This window comes from Ambystoma mexicanum, chromosome 13 (assembly GCF_040938575.1).
Source record: "Ambystoma mexicanum isolate Mex_15411 chromosome 13, UKY_AmexF1_1, whole genome shotgun sequence".
NCBI classification, from domain to species: domain Eukaryota; kingdom Metazoa; phylum Chordata; class Amphibia; order Caudata; family Ambystomatidae; genus Ambystoma; species Ambystoma mexicanum.
In genome coordinates, this window is record NC_090938.1 from 339,995,437 (window position 1) to 340,017,088 (window position 21,652).

At 48.4% G+C, this 21,652-nt stretch overlaps 1 protein-coding gene across 3 annotated transcripts in view; it reads left to right on the forward strand.

Moving 5' to 3' along the window:
- The window catches only part of C13H14orf93 (chromosome 13 C14orf93 homolog), an 881,501-nt gene that overhangs the window by 605,983 nt on the left and 253,866 nt on the right, over positions 1-21,652 (forward strand). For all 3 annotated transcript variants that reach the window (XM_069633839.1, XM_069633837.1, XM_069633838.1), the window contains one exon: positions 1,318-1,421. In XM_069633839.1, coding sequence (XP_069489940.1) covers positions 1,318-1,421 — 104 coding nt within the window. The remainder of the gene's footprint in view (positions 1-1,317; positions 1,422-21,652) is intronic.

Consider the following 21,652-nt stretch of genomic DNA (forward strand, 5'->3'; position numbering starts at 1 on the left):
ACCCCTACAAGAGTACCCTAGAGCCCATTCCACGAGATCGACAGCCTCCTCCGCGGCTCTATGGGCTGGAATTCCTCTAACAGACATCTGCCAGGCGGCGGCATGGTCTGTTCCACACACGTTTACACGCCATTACTGCCTGGAAAGGCAGCAAGCGGATGAGGTACAGATGGGAAGGGCAGTGCTGCGCCGTCTGTTTCAATGAGGTAAGCCAAATACGGTGAAGCTGTTGTCTCTTACCTTGCCTATTTTGTTCCTTGATCTTATTTATGTATTATGAATATGTTTATATCTGAAAATATGTTGCTGCTTACACACATATATATATATATGTACACACATATTGGACTGAGAGTGTTTCTTGTAAAAGTAAGTTACATTGCATTCTCACCCCCGTCTTCAATGATACTGCTATACAATCTATTCTAAGCATGTGAATCCATGAAAGATCCAATGCTGGAGAAGGGAGTAGTTTCTTACCTGTAACTCCATTTCTCCAGCGTTGGTATCTTTCATGGATTCACATGCGCCCTCCAGCCTCCCCGGATTGCAATGTGCAAGATATGTGCATAAGCAGCTTTCCCTTTTTTCTACTTTGGAGGGGCCGAAATCTGACGGGACCAGCGGGGGCGGGGCCTTTTATACCGTTACGTCCAACGGGGCTTGCGTGGACAGCCCCGGAGAGGACGTAGATGTGGAAAGGACACACAAATGTCGGAAGTTTTTTCCTATAGAAAACGACTATATATGTGTACCGAGGGTTCCCAGTCTGACGACGGGGAATATTCTAAGCATGTGAATCCATGAAAGATACCAACGCTGGAGAAATGGAGTTACAGGTAAGAAACTACTCCCTTCCATGGCGGCCGGCGGGCCAGGTTAGGTGACTGGGGTAAGGGGTGGGGAGGAAACGGTGACCGGAGGGGATGGGGGGGAGGGGGAAGATGGCTCAGCGGGAAGCAGCTGTCGGGCTGCTTGGAACATGGACTGGGATCGTGGAATTCAGCCTGCGATCCAAGCAACCTGATTGGTTTGCTCTCCCATCCAATAAAAGTTAAATGATGACTCTAAACATATATCCACAAATTTATACGGCTTTAGGTAATTTTAAGAGGGCTAGAATTATGATTTGAGCAAAGTAAAAGAAAAAACTCCTTAAACAGTGAATCATAATAGGAATGTTGCTAACACAGTGGCAATGATATCAGAAAGGTTTCATCATACCGACGTAGCATAGGCACAGAATAACTGAATAAACACTGAATCCTATGTCTCCTCCTTTCCTTCACTACTAATGCACTTCCTTTTCTTATGCAGCATCAAGTCTTCCTGGAACATGTCGGTGGTGAAATTCCTTGTGGAGAAACTAAGGCAAGAATTAATGTCCAGCGGACATCACTACACTGACCGGGAGCTTAAAGGTATGAAGTCTGACTGATAGGTTGCGGGGTCACTGCCGCTTCTCCTGACATCACTTTGTAATACTGGTCACTGTCATTCCACCTCACCAATCAATCAATGCAGCCCAGTGCTGACTTGCAGCTCACCATGCTATTACAGAACTAGTACCCACAGAGAGCTCTCCCAGTATTCCTCAGTTCTGATGTGAAGAACACTCTAATAGTTGATCATTGGTACTCATGCATATATCTGTCAATGCACACCAGGCCTAATGTGCAACAATATATTCTACTCCAGTTCTGTGTGCCACACCCATCTCTGCCCTTCCACCTTAATTCTGATCTGTGTGTGCGTGTAAGTGATGGCAGCTATGATATGCTGCGATCTGCTGTCCTACCCTCCAGCACCCAAGCCTAGTCAAATAGTGGGGCCCATACACAGCTCTCCAAACCAATACATGTCCATCCCTGCCTCATGGTACCTCCCTAGATTACATCACAGGGTGCCTGCATATATCATAAAACAGATGACCGCATCAATAGCATCCCTTGTATTCCTCAACCTCCCCAACTGCACCCTCTTCCCCTCTACACACTTTATTCCATATTACGTTCGGATTGTGTCAAGCCTAGATTTCTTTCACATTGCTCATATGTGGTCCCACTGCATGGACTGACACTCTGCTTAGATACAGTTCAAGCTGCCTTGCTTACATTTGAAGATGTCCAGCTATTCACACCAGTATTACTGGCTGCAAAGTTGAAGATGTTATAAGGCGTAGAAACCTGTGTTCTCTCAGGGCGCCTAAATTCCTTTAATTTATCAAGATATATTTGGTGCTTGACTAAAGTAATGTCTTTCAATTCACTCATAGCTGTGAAGCGTACTCCGTTTTCACTCTGTGAACCCACCAAAAAGCCACAACAAGATAAATGCATATATGTATGTATTGGGTTTTATGTAAGGCAGTGCAAGCTGGCAAGTACAGCACGCTCCATGACAAGAGGATGCAGTAACTGCATGTAGTATTTTGGCTAGAATGTCATGGGGAAGTTATCAGTTTATGTAGAGAGGCGGTATGTAGGGTTACAGGCAGAAGAAACAGGCAGCCCCAGTCTGTGCAAAGGAATGTATAGTTATTACAACTAGAGAAAACACCTTCGATATTAAAACTAAATTAATTATTTTACATTCTATCATTGATCAAACATTGTTTGTCTTTGTTACTACTATTTGGGCCAGTAGTAAATAGTATGCCCCAAGAGGAAACTGTACTTATATTGCAGATAACATTCTTTAATTGTCAGGCGGAGTTTGGCAGTGAGTTCAGTCTGCCCCAGACGCTGTGCTGTTGTGTTACTGAGAGGAGCTGCAACGACTGATTGAATTTGTTGGAACACAAATTAGGTCGATATACCTTTAATTTTCAAGGACTGCCAGGTGCAGAGCGGAGTTCGGCAGTGAGTTTAGTCGCCCCAGTCCGCTCTGGCTTCCGTGAAGACAGAATGACACGCGGCACACCAATAGTAGCCGATCTTCCGAAAAAACAGCCTGTGCAGCATGGCCCCCGCAGACGCGGTATAAATCCTTACAGTACCGCAGGAACCCGAAATGTGGCACTGAGACAGAGGTAAGCACAATCTCAACGCTTGAAATTCATGCTGATTGCTCTCGAAATGCCAAATTAACAATTCCTTCGCTAGCACTCTTAACATCAGTGGTACTTAACAAGATAAAAGACATTGACTCACAGGAATACGAGCCACAACCAAGTCTAATTCTTGCAAGCGCGATCCATACCGAGCCAAAATGTGGATTATCCGAGGCGAGTAAAACGCTCTTAGTTTCAACTTTACCGTCACCATCGGTATACGTCGATGCCAGTGACTCGATGTGTGTCTCTCCGTTCAAAATAACGGACTCAGACCTACTAACATTGCACTTAGCGAGTGACTCAGACCGGCGAGTGAATATCCCAAGCGGCGTTGCTGTATCCAACATCCACCGGAAAGTGACTGAAGCGCAGGGAGTTCACCAGCCGCTCGCGGGACAGAAAAGTGCCCGTGCGACGAATACCTTACCAGCTCAGGGCTCGACGGCGGTGTTCGACGATTTTGCCCCACCTAGACGGCCATCATCGAACGACTCGCAACACATGATTCAAAAAAACAAGGCAAGAAATTGCGACTCCTCCCTGAATGTAAACAAATCGAAAAACAAACCAAATTCAACTGAGAAATCGAGATATGAACAGCGGCCGCCCGTTGTGTCTGTGGTGGCAAAGAGCAACAACGATATTCCTGTAAAAGAAACTCCCTGAAGCATGATGCAAACTTAGAATAAACAAACCTTGTAGAATCAGAGATTGTAACTCACAACGCCGACGCATCTGAAGAAAGTCCATTGGCCCTAAAAACGGAAAAGCACACTCGCAATCTCTCCTCAAATGATATGTCTGCTTCAGAGCTTGCTGCAAGAGAAGCTTGGTTAACAGAAAGGCTAAAAAGCGGATTTTCTAATGATGCAGGAGCGTCTAGAGGAAAGTTGCACTCAAAAATACGCAAAAGCTGGTGAAAAGACTAAGCCAGACAATTTACTGGCCATTGCCAACTTGCCCTCCAAGACAAGCACGCCAAATGGGAAAACATCTCTCCAAAATGGAAACAATGGAGACGACAGAAGGAGAGTAAATTTGTGCTTAAATATAAACGAAGTTTCCAATCCAAGTCAACAGCCAGTTCTTCAGTATTGCAGGAGAGTGATCCAGATACCGAATCCAAGAACAAGGCACTTCTATCAACAGCGGCCAGGCTCCAAATACATAATAATGTTCTTGCAGCAGCGTCAATTGCCATGCTACCATTTATGAAGTTGTATGAGTCAATACATGACTCACTAAAAGATCATACCTCGCTGTTGACAACAATAAACAGTAAGCTCATAATGATGGAAAAGCTGATGCAAAATATCACGCAAAGACTTGAGTATGAGGAGGACACTTCACGGAGTTGGCAATTACGATTAAGTGATATAGCCAGACAAGAAGCAAAGGAAAAAGCTGACCTTATAGATGCAGTCATAGAATGTACCAAATGGATGCAGCATAGCAGAACAAATGGGCTACAATCAATGGCCTGCTTGCCACACGAAGCTAATGAAAAGGAACCAAGGATACTAGCAACAGCCAAAATTAATGCAACAAATGATACGTGTAAAGTCTTGCATACCACCAAGAATGATATTACGCAACTTGGGAACTGTTCCACTACATTGAACAAAAAGTAAACGAATCAAATGCCAATAAAGAGTGCCTCAACGATAAAAGTTAATTTAGGTCCACAGATCCCTACTGCGAAAGGCTCAGAGAAAGTCTTGATGCCCGAAGTCTTAGTGGAAGGTGCGACTGGTGTCGCAGAGTCTGAAACACCAATCGCTACCGCAGAAATGAACATGAGATCTAATCCAATATTGCCTGACCTTGGCTTGCAAAATCTGACTGGTAAACTATCATTTGGAATATTTAAAGGTGATGCAAAAACAATAAATCCCGGTTAAACCCATACAAAAATCTAGGCTAAAACCGAAGGCTCAAGTGTCTAAATTGAGGCTTGAACCGATGGCTAAGAGTCCACGAACCAATGAAGCAAAAAAATTAATAAGGAACATCTCAACTCCTCCGCGAATCAGTTTATTTGAACGAACTGAGAAAAAGCAAAAATTGCCAAAGAAACAACCAAAAGAAAACCCACAGACCATGGAGGCTGTGCCATGTACAAAGACAGAGAGAAGAGTCTCAGGACGTTGAAGATGTGTCCTCCGAATCATCCATTGATCTCTGTGATCTCTCAACGTATTCCACCGAGGATGATGAGGAGGGATCTATAATGTTGGACGATGGAAAGACAACTCTGTCATGTATCAATGAAAAATAGACGCACGCAAAACTCGTCAAGACAACACAAAATGTACTGCTAAAAAATGTGGCCCCAAAAAATCAAACCTCTAGGGTGCCTGCACAACCTGAGAAGGACAGGTTGGCGATGAGAGCGATCTCTCCCAAAGTCAAAACAGTCATCAAATCACAGACGCTGTCTTCAAATTTAAACCCGAAACAGACAATGGCTCAAAAGTCCAAATGCAAACGACAACATAAAGATATATCGCATCAATCAATGGAGCCACAAAAAGTAGCATTTGGAAATTACAAGTTGAAAACATATTAAATGAAAAAAATGAAGTGAATACAAACCGCCGTAACATAATTAAGTTGATACACAGTATCCTGATGCTATGCACAATAGGATCCGATGACATTGCTGTGGTTGAATACATGTCAGTAGATCGATTAGATTGGGTCACTCTACACATTCAATCAAAGCTCATAGCGAAGCAATTACCTGACGCTAAAGAAGACCTGATGTTTTTTGGTTTTGATTTACAGCTCTTTGAGGAAAACAAAATACCTAGAAACAGTCTTTAAATCACCCCTCCTGCGCAAGAGAGTAATGAACAAAGAAGGGAAGAACTGCGTGACTAACTAAAGTCTTCCTTCTCTTCCGCATAAAATGGTACTCTCAGTACATCGTGGAAATCACAATTACCAAAAAAGAATCATCACTAGGATAAGATCAGGGAAAAGGACTTCACTTACCATCTGGCTTCATGGAATACAAGATGCTTTGCTCATTTATTTCAAGAGAAATGGCCGCTATTAGATCAGTGCTCCATACTGTGTTTACAGGAAACTTGGATGCGTGAGATGCCAGCAAGTGACGGATACTGAATCCTTTTTAATGCTGCGGGAAAGAATTTGTTTGGGCGCCCGTATGCTGGGTTCATCACGATGATCAGAACCAACCTGAATTGGATTATACTAAAATCTGAAAATCCAAATATGTTTACTCGAGCAACCACGTTACAACTAACAAAGACCAACAACCGTCCTAAGCGTCATTTTGTTGATAATCAACGTCTACTGGAATCCAGCGATGATTGTGCAAAACAAATTTATATTGTCAGTAACTGCTTTGATTGATGAGTGCTTAATATCTTTTGATGACCCGGCGATCATAGTGTGCAGTGATTTGAACTACTCTTGGTTTAATGAGCAATTAGACCTGCGTAAAACAAATAGTTCAAAAGGCTTTTCACAGACACTCGACAGAGGTGATCGTTGGATGAATGAGATGACGATGAGAGATTGTTTTATGCAAAATGGCTGCACCAAAGGAGATATTCCTGCTTCACATACATGGCATCGCGGTAACAGCTCAAAGACCCTTGATTACATCTGGGCCTCAGGCAATCTAAAAAGTAAAATCATGGGGGGGGCGTGGCCTGGAGCGCCAGCGATGAGGCAGCTCCTCTGATGGCCTCTGCTCGGATCCGCGGCTCAAGGTTAATTTTACCCGTTTCCAGCTAAGTTTGTTGGTCGTGATGGGGAGCTTTCACCTGCTGTGGTCCTGGGCAGTGGATGGCAGCGTTTTGAGGGTATAACGCCTTCGCTAACGGCGAAAACGCGACGGGAGTGCCAAGGCCTGCTCCCGTAACACGACCTAAAATGGCCGCCACATCTTCGCGACCCGCTCTAGGCTGGCGGCTGGCTGCCATCGTCTGCCCATGAGACGCGTATGAGGCTCATCCTGCCCGACAACCTGCACCGGAACGTCTCCCCCCCCGTGCCTGGTCTTCGACGGGGCGAGGTCTGCCGCCGGGGCCCCTGAGATCACGCCTCGCTGGGATTGCTCTCTCTGCGGACCCTCCACCCTCGTCTTCCTGGGGCGCCCCTGCCCACTTTCTGCCTGCTGCCTCTCCCGGCTACCACCGGAGGCCCCCCCGTGATCCCGGCTCGAGTGAGAGCCACACACGTCGCCTGGCTGAGATTGGCGGCCCCTCAGCTCCACCGCAGCATCCTCTTCGATTCCTGGGGCGCCCCTGCCCATCTTCGGCCTGCTGCTCTCGGGGTGGGGCCCTGCCTCCCCCAGCTACCATCGACGGCCTACTTGTTACAGCGTGGCCCCGGCTCGGGGGTCGGCCACGCACAGGTGAGGTGAGCTGCCCCTCAGCCCTGTCCCAGCAACCCCTCCTCCTCCCCCTCCACCGGCCGGCCTTCACTCCGGAGGCCCTCCATCTCCAGCTACAGCGTGGCCCCGATTAGAGCAACACACACCGCCCTGGGATGACTTTGTGTCTTCTGACCCCTCTGCTACCTGCTCTCTGCCCCCCCACCCCGGGGTTACCCTGAGGCCTACCACAACACCCCCTCCAGGCGCCTAATATCCCCGCCGGGAGGGCCCTCGAGCTCTACCTATTCCGACCCCACACGCAGTGTGTCCCCCCCTGCGACTTCCTGCAGCGCCCCTTCCCACGTCGGCTCACCACCGCCACCTTCCCTCCCCGCGGAACGATGGCCAAAGCACTAAAGCCTCCTAAATCAGCCGACATCTCTGCTATGCTGCAGGCCCCAGGGAGGGGTGGAAAGGCGGACCCCCTCAAGCTCACCCCCCAGAAAACGTCTGAGGGCGACGGAACGCTCGCAACTAAGGAGGATCTTCAGGCTTTCATGAGCGATATTAAATCTGAATTCAGAGCCTGCATGTCGGAACTCACCGCCAAATTGGAACAGACCGAACAAAGAGTCGCCGGCATCGAACTGAGGGTTGGCGAGGTCCAGGACCTGACCACGGACCACTCCGCTTCACTGACGGAAATTCAACGCACCGTCCAATCGCTGGTGGCAAGAACCGAAATCCTCGAACATAAACAGGAGGACTTGGAGAACCGATCCCGCCGCAACAACCTACGTCTTCGCGGGGTGCCCGCCTCGATCTCTGATCGGGAGCTCCCGGAATACGTTAGCACCCTCTTCCAGTCCCTCCTGCTAGACCTGAACGAGACTCAACTGCTGCTGGATCGGACCCACAGACTGCGCCCTCCCTGGGGAGTCTATACGGACTCCCCCCCCCCCCCCGGACGTGATCACTAGGGTCAACTTCTACACCACTAAGAAGGCCATAGCAGCGATTGGCCGCTCTAAGGACAAGCTCTCATTTCAGGGAATCCCGATACAGATCTTCCAGGACCTCTCCCCGCTGACTCTTCAAAAGCGCAGAATGCTCCGGCCTCTGTCACTCTTTCTTCGGGATCATCAGATCCGTTATCGACGGCTCTTTCCTACGGCCCTACAGTTTTCATACAAAGGCACTCGGCGCACCATCAGCCACCTCGATGATGCGACGTCAATCCTCCGCCCGGACTCCGCAGAGACCTTGGACCTCTCCGCTCCGGGCCGATCAAGCCCAGCCTCGGAAGCAACCTCCCCAAAACCGAAACGGACCTCATGGTCCAGAGTGCAGAGAAACCGCAAACCCAAATGACACGCCTTAACAGCTGCACTGGAACCATGACGCTGGAACGACCCTAGGCTTCACATCTTGACGTGGTCCATAACCCCCTCCAAGGCGGATGACACCACTTTACCCTTGGAGAGACTTTCGAACATGTTGGTGCTGTCAAATGACAGCCCTGGGGCCTAGGGGACATGTCGATGGTTCTAAATCGACCCCCCTGGCCGCACTTTGGTCCTCCCATTGGAGATCGCTTTTGAATATGTTTTCTCCCGTTGCAGACCAGTTAGGCCAGTTTAAAAAACCCTCGACCACAGGAGACTCCAACTCGATCATGCTCTCACGTCTATGGCTGACCTAACCCCCCCACAACCTCTTTCCCCCCAGCAAGAGGATCGCCCCGACCAACCCCCTCACTTGAAACTCAAGTTCACCTCCTTGAACGTTAGGGGCCTGAACTCCCCCCGAAGAGGAAATCGATCCTACGGAGGCTACAAGACAACGGGTCGTTGATCGCTTTTCTGCAAGAGACACACCTGATCCCGGTGGACTTTTCACACCTGCGAAGCAAACTCTTCCCGCTACAATTCCTCGCCTCTAACGGCACTAAGAAGGGGGGCACCGCTATTTTATTTGCAAAAGACCTGAAGCCTCAGATCCTTGACTCACTACAGTGCCAGGAGGGTCGCTTTATTGCAGTCAAATGCTCCATACATGGCCAGCTCTACACCCTCATTTCGGTTTACGCCCGAACGAATATCAGGAGAGCTTCTACCAGGATCTGGAGGTCTCTCTCCTCCCATTCATCGAGGGGCATGTCGTCATGGGAGGTGACTTTACGGGGGCTCCGGACCCTCTCAAGGACAGATCTCACCCCCGTCTTCTAGAGATTTGAAGTTGGCCGCTGGCTTGCTCCACCTGTTTCGCACACTAAACATTGTGGATTCTTGGGGGGTTCTGTCCCCGGACGAACATGACTTTACCTTCTATTCATATGTGCATCATACCTTCTCCAGAATTGACCTAATCCTGACCTCCCCACAGATCCTGTCCTTCACGGATGATGTGATAATTGCTCCAGTTACTCTGACCCTGTGGTCTCATGACCCGGACCCCCCTCCGCGCCGCCGGTGGTGCCTCTATGACCCTATCCTGGGAGACATGGCAGTGAGGGACTCAATCGCCAAATCCATTAGGAACTTTTTTGTTGAAAACCGGGACGAGGACACTTCCACGGCTAACACCTGGGACGCAATGAAGGCAGTCCTCAGAGGCGAGCTGATTGCCCAGGGAGCCGCATACCACAAAAGGAAGAGGGAGTCGCGCGACACTTTGGAAGCAGCGGTCCGAGAGGCTGAGGCTACACATAAAAGGAAGGGCTGGGCCCCTAAATCCTACAGGATCCTACAAATGGCCAGGAAACGGCTGCAAACCCACTACGCTGAGGCGACGGCGAACCTGCTAACCAAGTCTAAGCAATAGTCCTACGCTCACAACAACAAGGCCAACAAGCTTCTGGTTAGCAAACTGGCAAAGGCGAAGAGCAGAAATACTATCTTAGGCCTCCGTGATCCGCAGGGGGTGATCCACTATGCTGACCAGGAGAAAATACGCTTGGCAACAGCCCACCACCTGGAAATAATGACGGCAGCCCCGAGAGATCCAATTAAGCAGCACTCATACATCCAAGAGGCGACCCTACCACACCTAACTCAGACGGCCGGGGAAGACCTGGAGGCCCCGATTACAATCGAGGAGGTGGAGGCCGGCCATTAAGAGCTTAAAACCCAGAGCCCCGGGCCCGGACGGATTTTCCACTCGCTTCTACAAAATCTTCCGGCCCTAACTAGCGACCCCCCTGGCCCGCCTCTTCAATTAATTTGCGGCCACTGGCACCGTCGCCCCAACAATGCAAGAGTCTATTACAGTCCTTATCCCCACGCCCGGGAAAGACCCCCACAATATTGGCTCATATAGACCTGTTGCGTTGCTAAATTTGGACGCCAACATATACTCTAAAGTCTTGACCAACCATCTGGCACCTATCCTCCCTAATATCATAGACCCGGATCAAACAGGCTTTATAAACCACAGGTTGACGAAAGACAACATCCGCAGAGCCCTGGATCTCATTGAAATCGCCACTCGGGATTCCCAACAGCTAGCCCTATTGGCATTGGACGCAACTAAAGCGTTCGACAAGGTGGACTGGTCCTATCTGCGCCTCACTCTGGGGGCCTTTGGCTTCGGTCCGACCTTTCAGAAGATGATCCTGGCGAACTACCAGTCCCCCAGGACGAGGCTGAGAGTCAACGGCCGCTTGTCAGACCCAATCCTCCTCACGTGCGGAACGAGGCAGGGATGTCCTCTATCCCCTCTGCTTTTTGCTTTGGCCATGGAGCCGCTGGCTCAGCGAGTCCAGAAGAACCCCCGAATCAGTGGCCTGTGCACCGGCTCTTCACAACATAAAGTGGCCCTCTACGCGGATGATGTTTTGCTTACCATCACAAACCTTGAGAGATCCATGAGCGAGGCCTTAACTGAAATCCACAACTTTGGGATGGTCTCGGGATTCACGATTAACTATCAAAAGTCGGCGGCGCTGGGAGTGGGCATCACACCAGCTGAACGGGAGGCCCTGGTGAAGAGAGGTCCCTTTCAATGGAGCATCAAATCGATCCCCTACTTGGGGGTTCATATCCCCGCACGCCCAACGGAAGTTTACCGAGCTAACTTCTCGCCACTCTTCGAGGAATTTGAAAAGGATCTGACCCGCTAGCAACCCCAAGAGATCTCCCTCCTAGGCCGGATCACGGCATGCAAAATGAACTTACTCCCGCGCTTCCTCTATGCCTGTGCCGCCCTCCCGATTACCATCCCGCTTCCCCCCTTGCAGCGGCTCCAAAGGAAGATGGTGGACTTTATCTGGAAAGGGAAGAAACTGCGCATCCCGCGGCGTACAATGGTGGCCAGCACGAGATTGGGAGGCCTGGGAGTCCCCGACCTCCGCAAATATCATATGGCGGCACAACTGGCCCACCTCCAAGCATGGGGACTTGCTGCGGGTCGACCGAAATGGGTGGAGATCGAACAATCCTGCCTCCCTCTTCCCCTTCGCTTCCTCCCGTTCTTACCCACAGCTTTACGCCGCAGCTGGCCAGGCACTCTCACAGCTACAAAACAAACAATTAGGGCCTGGGAGTGGGCTCGCAGACACCGGGGTGTACCAGGAGATTTGAGTGCACTCTTCCCAACCTTCCTCAACCCAGCTTTCTCTCCAGGGGCCCGTCCCCAAAACTTCAGAAACTGGGTCACAGGGGGCCTCGCCACCTTAGGACAACTTTTTGAAGGGTAATCCCCCCTAACCTTTGAACGCTGCAATATGACTTTTCAGTTAGCGGAAACGGATAGGTACTCCTACGCTCAGCTCAGACACTGGTGCTCTCACCCACAGACCCGAGCGGCGGTCACAAGACCCCTTACCTCACTGGAACTGACGGTGAGCGACCTACCGGCCCGGGGGAAAATATCGACCCTGTATAGGCTACTACAGGAGGACCCCCTCCAGTCCAGGCCTTCCTACATGTCCCAATGGGAAACGGACCTTGGACACGCCATTGAGGACCATACATGGGTAGACATTTGGACAAGAACGCGGACGTCTTCCCGCTGTATAACCAACAGGGAGTGTGCCCATAAACTACTCCTGCGCTGGTATTACCCCCCTCTACGCCTTCATCATTTCCAACCAGCACTACACCCTCTCTGTTGGCGACTTTGCGGCTTCCCAGGATCCTACTTCCACATGTGGTGGACCTGTCCCCGGGTGCAGGAGTTTTGGTCTCTCTGTCTAGCCACCATTAAAGACGTCACCCAGGCGATCATTCCGCTCACGCCCGAACAGGTCCTTTTAGGGATTCCATTGTCAGGCTCATACCCGCGGTCGGGGAGAAGAGCGGCCCTGATATCCCAGTTCCTATTGGTGGCTAAGATCACGGTGGCCCGCACCTGGAAGTCCGCGGACGGACCCTTGATGGCCCTTTGCTGGGTCAAACTTTGGGATATTTTAATAGCGGAGAAAGTCACGGCAGCCAGGGCGGGACTGCTTCATCGTTTTCAGGATATCTGGGAACCAGTGCTAGACTATGACCGGAAGTACCCGGCCCTGACCTACAAACCGCCCCTGATTGCAAGGGCCCTTCACACTACAGAGGACCCACCTAAGGCCGAGAACTATGCTTGCCGGGGAACGTACGGGGTGGGTGATGGGGACTTTGGGTTTCATGACTTGAGATACCATATGTAATGTCTTCGTATAATCTCTCCTGTGCGTCGATTGATAAATAAATTTTAAAAAAAGTAAAATCACAAACTTGACAGCATTAAAAACTATGAGAAGTGATCATGATGCATTACTGCTAACTTGGCAAGGGACATTGAAGACGAGTTCAGATGACAAATATAGTGGATACATAACCACCAGCAACTCTGCAACCAGGTTAAGAATAAATGCAAAGCAACTGAGCACTTTCACGGAAATATATGTTGCAAACAATTGGTTGGCAGACAGTATAAACTATAGCTTGTTATTGTTGCAGTTCAAAGCCGGGAAAATTAATTATAAGAGTGGAAACATATCCAACAAACATCCTTTCAGTGCAATTGTACGCCAAGCCAAGAAAGCATTAAGCAGATATCTGATACAGCTAAAAAGAAGCCAAGAAAAAAATTGCGCCATTCAAATGAAAAAGCGGCGCCTTCAATATCGAAATTGGCTCAAATCATTTAACATCATGCGAGATCAGGAACAAGCTGAAACGATTTTGCAGCTTATAATACACAATGATACCCGATTGCTATGGGAAATAATTAACACAGGCACAGTGAAATCATCCTATGAAATGGCAAACGGAGTAAATGGTGCAAGATGGGTCGCCCTTTATTCAGTTGTATTTGAAACACAGCGTGTTATGAGTGTAATACCTGATTCCTCAGTAAACTTTAAATGGCATATTGTCGAAACCCCGGCGTATATAGAATGGGCCATTCAAAGATTAAACCACTCCAGAGCAGCCGGTCCAGACGGCATCTCTAATGTAATGCTCAAAACAAACAGCTCATTATGGGCCAAGTTCATTGCCGCCCTGTTTGAGAAGATTGCCACGAGTAAGATCATACCCGATTCTTGGAGAAAAGCAATCGTAGTACCTGTATTTAAGAAAGGCGATCGTAATGATCCGACAAATTATCGTTCCATCGCGCTTCTCGATACTACAGGGAAGTTGTTCGCTGAATTTCTTCATAACAAATTGGCAGATTAGGCTGATCAAACAATTGTGATGGACAAGCGCCAAACGGGTTTCACCAAAGGCGTAGGCATAGAACTAAATCTGATTCTCCTAAACGCAATCAAACTTGAAACCATGAAGAGCAATACAAATTTATTTCTCGCTTTCGTAGACCTAAAACAGGCTTTTGACACCATCAATTGAGAGAAATTATGGGAAAAACTATACTCCTGGGTGTGCCCTTTAGAGCTGTTACAACCTATTATAGCATTACATTTGAACACCACATCCTGTGTAAGATTAAATGCACAAGGCGATCTCTCTGACCAAATCTACACAAAGAAGGGGGTCAAACAAGGCTGCCCCCTAGCAGCATTATTATTTAAACTTTTCATATCGGATCGCCCTAAAACAACCGAGGACGTTTCCTCCGAGACAGCACGTCTCCTGGGTCATCTATGCAGACGATATTGTCTTGTTAGACACCACACAAATTGGTCTGCAAAGATCACTTGATGCATTTCAAGGCTATTGCGACAAAAATGACTTAATAATGAATAAGAAGAAATCAAAGACAATGACTTTTGGTCTCAGAGGAAACGGGCGCAAAGAAATTCACCTGGAACCTAAAACAGGAAAAACTAGATTCAACTGGTTCCATACGTTATTTAGGAGTACAATTTTTAATACGTCAACACGAGAATGGGAATGGACTCAGGATCTACATGCCCGAATGCAGATGTTTACCCTGCAAGGATTCAAACTGCATGCTGCTTATCGCAAATTTACATTAAAACCGTTACTTTCATTCTACCTACAAAAAGTAGTACCTGCCATATCGTTTGGTAGTGAAGCAGGATGAAACGTACCAGCTGAAACCTGGTGTAAATTAGAGGGAAGGTTTTGGCGTAAAGTCCTCCGATTGCCACAAAATCTTTCAATAGCAGTCATTCGATACGAACTAGGCATAGACTCTTTATATGGCGCAGTTTTGTGGAAGTCAATCGCAGCTTGGCGCAAAATGAGAATGGTCCCAGTAGCTGGCCCATATGAAATCTTACAAAAAAGAAACAACGATCAAATGTATGATTTAATAAGCAAATGGGAACAAAAACTCCTTGACATAATGTGCAGTGCAGATCTGACCAATGAACTAGAGTTAAAAATGCCTCAAAGAGCCAAAAAAAATGGAGATGTTGGAACTGGATCCAGAACAACGAAAAGCAAAAAAACCTAGTCTCTACTTTGGACTTTGGGACAGCGACACATGGACTTGATGAAACACCCAAGTACCTGTCTAATTCCCTTCCCGCTACCATCGGAACCAGTTCATGAGATTGAGCTTCAACCTATGTAAGACCAAAGAAATGTTGATGGTGATGCACAATCCGAAAACAGTCGATAATCAGTGCAGACACTGCAAAAAAGCTGTAGAATCAGTTAAACATCTGATAACTGAGTGCATGGACATCTCTGCACAAAGGTCGTTGCATCTTGCAGATTTTGCGCCAAAAAACAATAACCTGGATGAATGGTGGAGTTACTTAATCTCTGGAACCAACACACTGTTGACGTGTCCAGTAGTTAATTTTATAGACTCTATACTGTTAGAAAAGTGATGTAACCTATGAAAAAATCATGTAATGAAAAGTTTGTTTTTTAATTAATTAAACTGAGATTACAATTAAAAAATAAAAAATAGTCAGGTGTACTTATGGTCCTACCACATTGCCCAATTTGTCTAAACCCAAATATAGCCAGATGTAATCTGTCTTCACATATAACGTAAGAGTACACACGATTCATTTTATGGTAGTGAATATAGAATCGCAAAGCCCAGTATGCAACAGCGCACCCATACCGCATTAAAGTTGTCATTTAAATAATGTTTGCGTTCATTATCGAGATCCGTTTGGAAAACATCCCCAAACTCTACACATTCTTAATGCTCTCGTAACTACTCTGCCAGATATTCGAACATGCGCCTGCAAGGGTTCCAGATTTGTCCTGTGTCCCTCTCCATAGTATATATTTTAGCTAGATTGATCGCTGCTGTGAGAGTGGAGTAGAGTTAAGGAGAGCAAGTAACAGCCTCCAAGATCTACCCTAAATTCTTCACGAAAGTAGAACACATGCATGAATCCTGATGTTAATTGGTGGCCCTAACCAGCTCTGTTTGCTCTTACCAAGGAAGACCGTGAACACCGAGGTCTAGAAAATATTTTTACCACCTACAACTTTATTAACCTTCTTTACTATGGTTACAAAATGGGTCCCCAGTTCAGATTTGAAGAGAGATTACACAAAAGTACTTCCTAAAGTTTGTTAATTTTTAGAGAAAACCAAATTCTTTTGGTTTTTATGTGTAGGAACTTGAAGTTAAATAATGTCTATTTCTGATGCTTGTTAATCTGCTTAGAATCCCATGCTGTGCATATAGTCCGACATCTAGTGGAAACCGCAGAGTTTGTCTTTCGAGGACAAAATCCTTCACGCGTCGAGGTCCCTCAGATTGTTTTTTTCCGCCCAGCTAGCTGGTCGCCTTATGCGAAGCTCTTTCAAAAAGTAAATATTGCAATATTGTTATATTCCCGACCTCTGGTCGTTTTTCTATCACCTCTTCCCTTTGACGGTTCCTTCCGATACCACTGCGTAAGACTACTGAGGACTGAATTTCGATCTCTGGGACTCCAGTCAGCGCTGCCGACCACGTGGCCGGGCCTTCTGGCCGGCCTAGACAGTAGGGAGAGTAGGGACTGGGGTGTTTATATTCTTTTGAGAATGTCTTTCCTTTTCCTCTTTGTTCCCTTGGTTTTGTCGTCACATCCCAGATGCTGAGCTATGGACAGGACACCATTTAGATTTTGTCCTTCTTGTAAGGCGAAATTTCCATGGAAAGACAAGCTCTGCCGGTGCAATAATTGTCTTCCCCTCGATCACAAAGAGGCGTCCTGTGAGGCCGAGAGTAACTCCCCTACCGCCACAGCCGCCGAGTGTGACGAGGGCCTTAGTGACGACCAAGGCTCTTCTTCGGATGCCATTGACCCAACGCAGGAGCGGTCTCACTCCACGCCGTCCGGCTCCGATATGTGCAACGAGAGTCCCGCTATGGGGAATATACATCTCGCCGACAAGGACGCACATGATTCCCACACTTAGGACACAACCCCCGGTTCTGCTATGACAGTTTAGTCAAAAAGGTCCAAGGCGCCAACGGGTACGTCGACCAGTTTGGTGGTACCCACCGGTTCTTGTGATCGGCAGCCCTCCCTGCAACCGCGTCAGCGGCCTGCGTCTGGGCAGTACAAAAGTAAGGGTGCAGCACCAAAAGCCATGTGGCCATCAAAAACGCCTTAAAGGAGTGTGTTGGCGCCGCTCAGGGGCCCGGTTGCACAGAAATCCACTACGCATCAGCTTACACAGTCAGTACACCTACCTGTGATGCCGAGCTTTGATGATAGCATCACAGAAATCATTTGGCGGTCAATCGCAAGGAACAGGCTAAGGATACATCGAGAGACGCGTCCAAACACCTGGAAAGTCAAAAAGATTATGCTGAAAGCATTGAGTCTTTGTCTAAGACTCTTAGGGATAAATCTCGATGCCCCAGGGATGAAAATCGGCCAGGAGAGCCCTTTCCACCTTTAGAGCCCCATGGTTCCTAAAGACTAGAAAGGTTTATTGAACTGTCTGAAAGGTTTGCTCCAAAAAGGCCTTGTGAAGATAGCCCTTATACGCCTGTGACTAAATTTCAAAGGACTTTTGACCCACATCAGGATGAAGACCTTCTGGACATCACTGATGATGAGTTCCATGTTATACCTATACACAGGATGATGGCCCCTTTGATGATCCTTCTGATCCCAATAAGGGATCCTGTTCACCCCTGTTCCTCCAAACCCATCAAGGACCACCTTGACACCCTGACTCCTGCTCTGGCTCATTTCTGCAACCACTCCTTCGCCACTTGGTTCTTCCCCTCTCCTCCGAAGCATTCCCTTGTGCACCCTCTTCTTAAGAAACCCTCTGCCGACCATTCCTGCCTGGCTAACTATCGCACAATCTCCATCACTCCTTTCCTGGGAAAATGCCTGGAAAAGCTGGCCATCTCCCAGCTTAATCTCCTCTCTGAATCTGTTGGTTGTCTCCATTACCATCAGTCCGGCTTCAGAGCTGCCAGAAGCACGGAAACTGCTCTCCTGAACATCCATGAAGACCTGCTCTCCAACCTCGATTCCAGAACCCCCTGTGTCCTCATCTTACTTGATCTCTCTTCTGCCTTTGACACGGTCAACCATGCCATCCTGCTCAACCGTCTCCGTGATAACCTGGGCATCACTGATCGACCCTCCCAGGTCCAACTTGGGTCCTTCCTGTCCTCCATCTCTACCTGTTCCCCAGGGATCTAACCTTTCTCCCTGGCTGTTCAACCAATACCTGGCACTTCTCGCCCACCGCACTGCCACTCTCTGCCCCAACTTTCAATGCTATGCGGATGACACTCCGCTCATTTTCAGGCTCCATTCAGCCACCTCTTCTCCTTCTCTCATCTCGGACTGTCTGTCCGCCATCCAGGAGTGGTGTGCCGCCAGTGATCTCTGCCTTAATGCCAGTAAGACTGAGATTCCCCTCATTGGCACACTTGCTCCCTCCTTTCCTGTCACCCTCTGGCTGGCCTCTCTTGGCCCCCTTCCTGCTCCCACCTGTGGAGCTAAACTCCTTGGTGCATTCTTCAACTCCACACTTTCCTTCTCTCCTCATATCTCTGACGTCTCTAAGAAGTCACACAACCAGCTGCAACTCCTCAGAGGTATTCTTCCTTTCCTCTCCTTCTCCCAGAAGCTCAATGTCTCCAGAGCTCTGGTTCTCTCCAGGCTGGACTACTGCAACAGCCTCTTTCTGAATCTGTCTGCCTCTACTCTCTGCCCTCTTCAACTCATCCAAAACAGGACTTCGAGACTTGTCCTTGGCCTCAAGCCCAGGTATCGTATCTCTCCAGGACTGAAATCTCTGCACTGGCTCCCAGTGGCGGCGAGGATTAAGTTCGAAACCCTCTGCACTGTGCACAAGGCCTTCTAGGGCCTGGGACCTCAATACCTTCAACTCCCTCTTCCTAAATATCTTCCTTCTCAAGCTCTTTGCTCATCTGCCTCCAACTCCATCAGGTTTAGTTGCTTCTCCAAGCAACTACATGTACATAGGCGCGTTATAAATGCAATATCATATATCAATCAGGGATGGGAGGACGACCCTATAGTTGATAATCAGTCTTGGGCGTCCCCTACCCCGGAACCCGACACCTTGTTTGTGGACTCCCCTCCCTCCCCACCAGTCCGACAGGCGTCACCTGTTGACGACCAGATGGCGTTTAACGCTATCTTAAAGAAGGCAGCGGAACATTTCCAAATTGGCACACAGGAGGCAATGCCAGATTCAGTTGAGGACATCCTAAAAGAGAAGCCTCTTGCCAGTCAGGCTATCCCTTTATTAAATTCTATAAAGAGGCGCCTTGCTCCTTCCCTGTTATCACCCGCTCAGACCAGAGCTGTTAATCCAAGAGTGGAGCAATTGTTTCGTCCTTTTCCACTACTCACCCCCTCTACATTAGGGGGCATGCCACTCTGGATTCGTTGGTGGTTACGACAACGAGGAAGAGAGCAGGCGTCCCCTTGTCCACAGGCAAGGCACCGCCTGATAAAGATTCTAAAAAGCTTTACATACTGGGAAAAAGGATTACCACTGCTGCAGCGTATTCCACACGCATAGCCAACAATACTACACTGTTGGCAAGCTACTCAGATGTTCATTGGAATTTATTACAAGAGGGCCTTCAATAGGTCCCTGAACTCGTGCAAGCTCGATTGCTTGCAATTGTGTCGGAAGGCAAGCACGTGAACTACAATATTTTGAAGAATACCTTAGATGCTGCTGAAACAGCAGGAAGGTCTTTAGCCCAAGGCACATTATTAAAACGGCATGGCTGGTTGAGGAATTCCAGTTTTAAGCCAGAAACCCAAGTGTCTTTAATCAGTAAGCCGGTGGAGGAGGCCGATGTATTTGGCAAGGCTGTCGAAGAGGCGCTGGAGACAGCAAAGAAGGCGCACAAGACGGAAAAGTTTAAACCAGATTACTAAAAAGCCTTTTCAGCAAAGAAGTGGAGGGTCTCGTTGGTCCTTTCGTGGGCAATCCTACTCCCGCTCCCATCACAGCCGGTACAATTCTGGAAACAATTGGTCCTCAGGTCAGGGATCTACCTCCACCACTACGTATCCACCTAGAGGACAACGCTGTGGGAAAGGAAGGGGGCGGAACTCCACCCCAAGAGGCTCCCTGGCCTCCAGTCAAAGATGACTTCCAGATCCGGGTCCCCTCCCATGCCTCCACGGTCGGGGACGCTTCACATCATTCCTGCAAGCATGGGAGAGGATTACATCAGACCAGTGGGTGCTCAAGACCGTCGCCCACGTGTACTGCAGCGAGTTCTGCCGACCACCACGATTCAGACCTCTGAGATAAAGACGCCTAACATCAGAACACCTCAGTATCCTGCTGCAAGAGGTCGAGATCCTGCAGGAAAAGGGTGCTATCTAAGTCGTCCCTCTTGTACCGGTAAACAAGGGTATTTATTCAGTGTACTTCCTTGTACCCAAGAAGGATCTAACCATACACCCTGTGCTGGACTTGCACCCAAGGAACAAATGTGTCAAACCTCAGAAATGTCGTATTGTCACACTGCAAGAAGTAATTCCTCTTCTAACACAGGGGGATTATATGACAACATTGGACATGAAAGATACATACTTTCATATTTCGATGTTGCCAGCACACAGAAAATACCTAAAGTTCATGATAGAGGCCAAGCACTATCAGTTCAAACTACTTCCCTTCGGCATTGCCTCAGCCCCAAAGCTATTTACAAAGGTACTTGCATTTGCAGCAGCACATCTGCGCAGGCAAGCCATCCCAGTTTATCCTTACCTCGATGACTGGCTCATAAAAGGGGACTCCTACAGAACATGCCTGTCATACTCATAGGACGATAGACCTCTTATTCAGTCTGGTATTCTCCATAAACAACAAGAAATCCAGCCTGTTCCCCAGTCAAGTCAAACAGTTTCTGGGAGCTCTAATTCGGACAGAAGACGGCCTGGTCTTCCCCTCCAATGAGAGGGTTCAAAACATGCTATTTAAAATCCCTCAGTTATGTAGCCAGTCAAGAGGTGACGGTACGCTAGGCCATGCAACTGTTAGGTACGATGTGTCCTGCATTTACTTGGTGCCTCACGCGCATCTGCGAATGCGCCCCATGCAAGAGTGGCTCAGCAGCCAATGGTGTCAGTCCAGCGAACAATGGTACGATCTAGTGGTTGTCTCGGCAGCCCTCGTTCTCTCTCTGCAGTGGTGGTCGAGGGAAAACCTCTTGGAGGGGAAGACCTGCACCACACCCGCAGTTGAAGCCACTCTCACGACGGACATATGCCTCATGGGGTGGGGGGCTCACCTGCTTCAGCAGACAGCGCACAATCTCTGGTCACCAGAGGTAGCATCCAACCATATAAATCTGTTGGAGCCCCTAGTGGTATTCAAAGCACTGAAGGCTTTTCAGACACAGTTGCA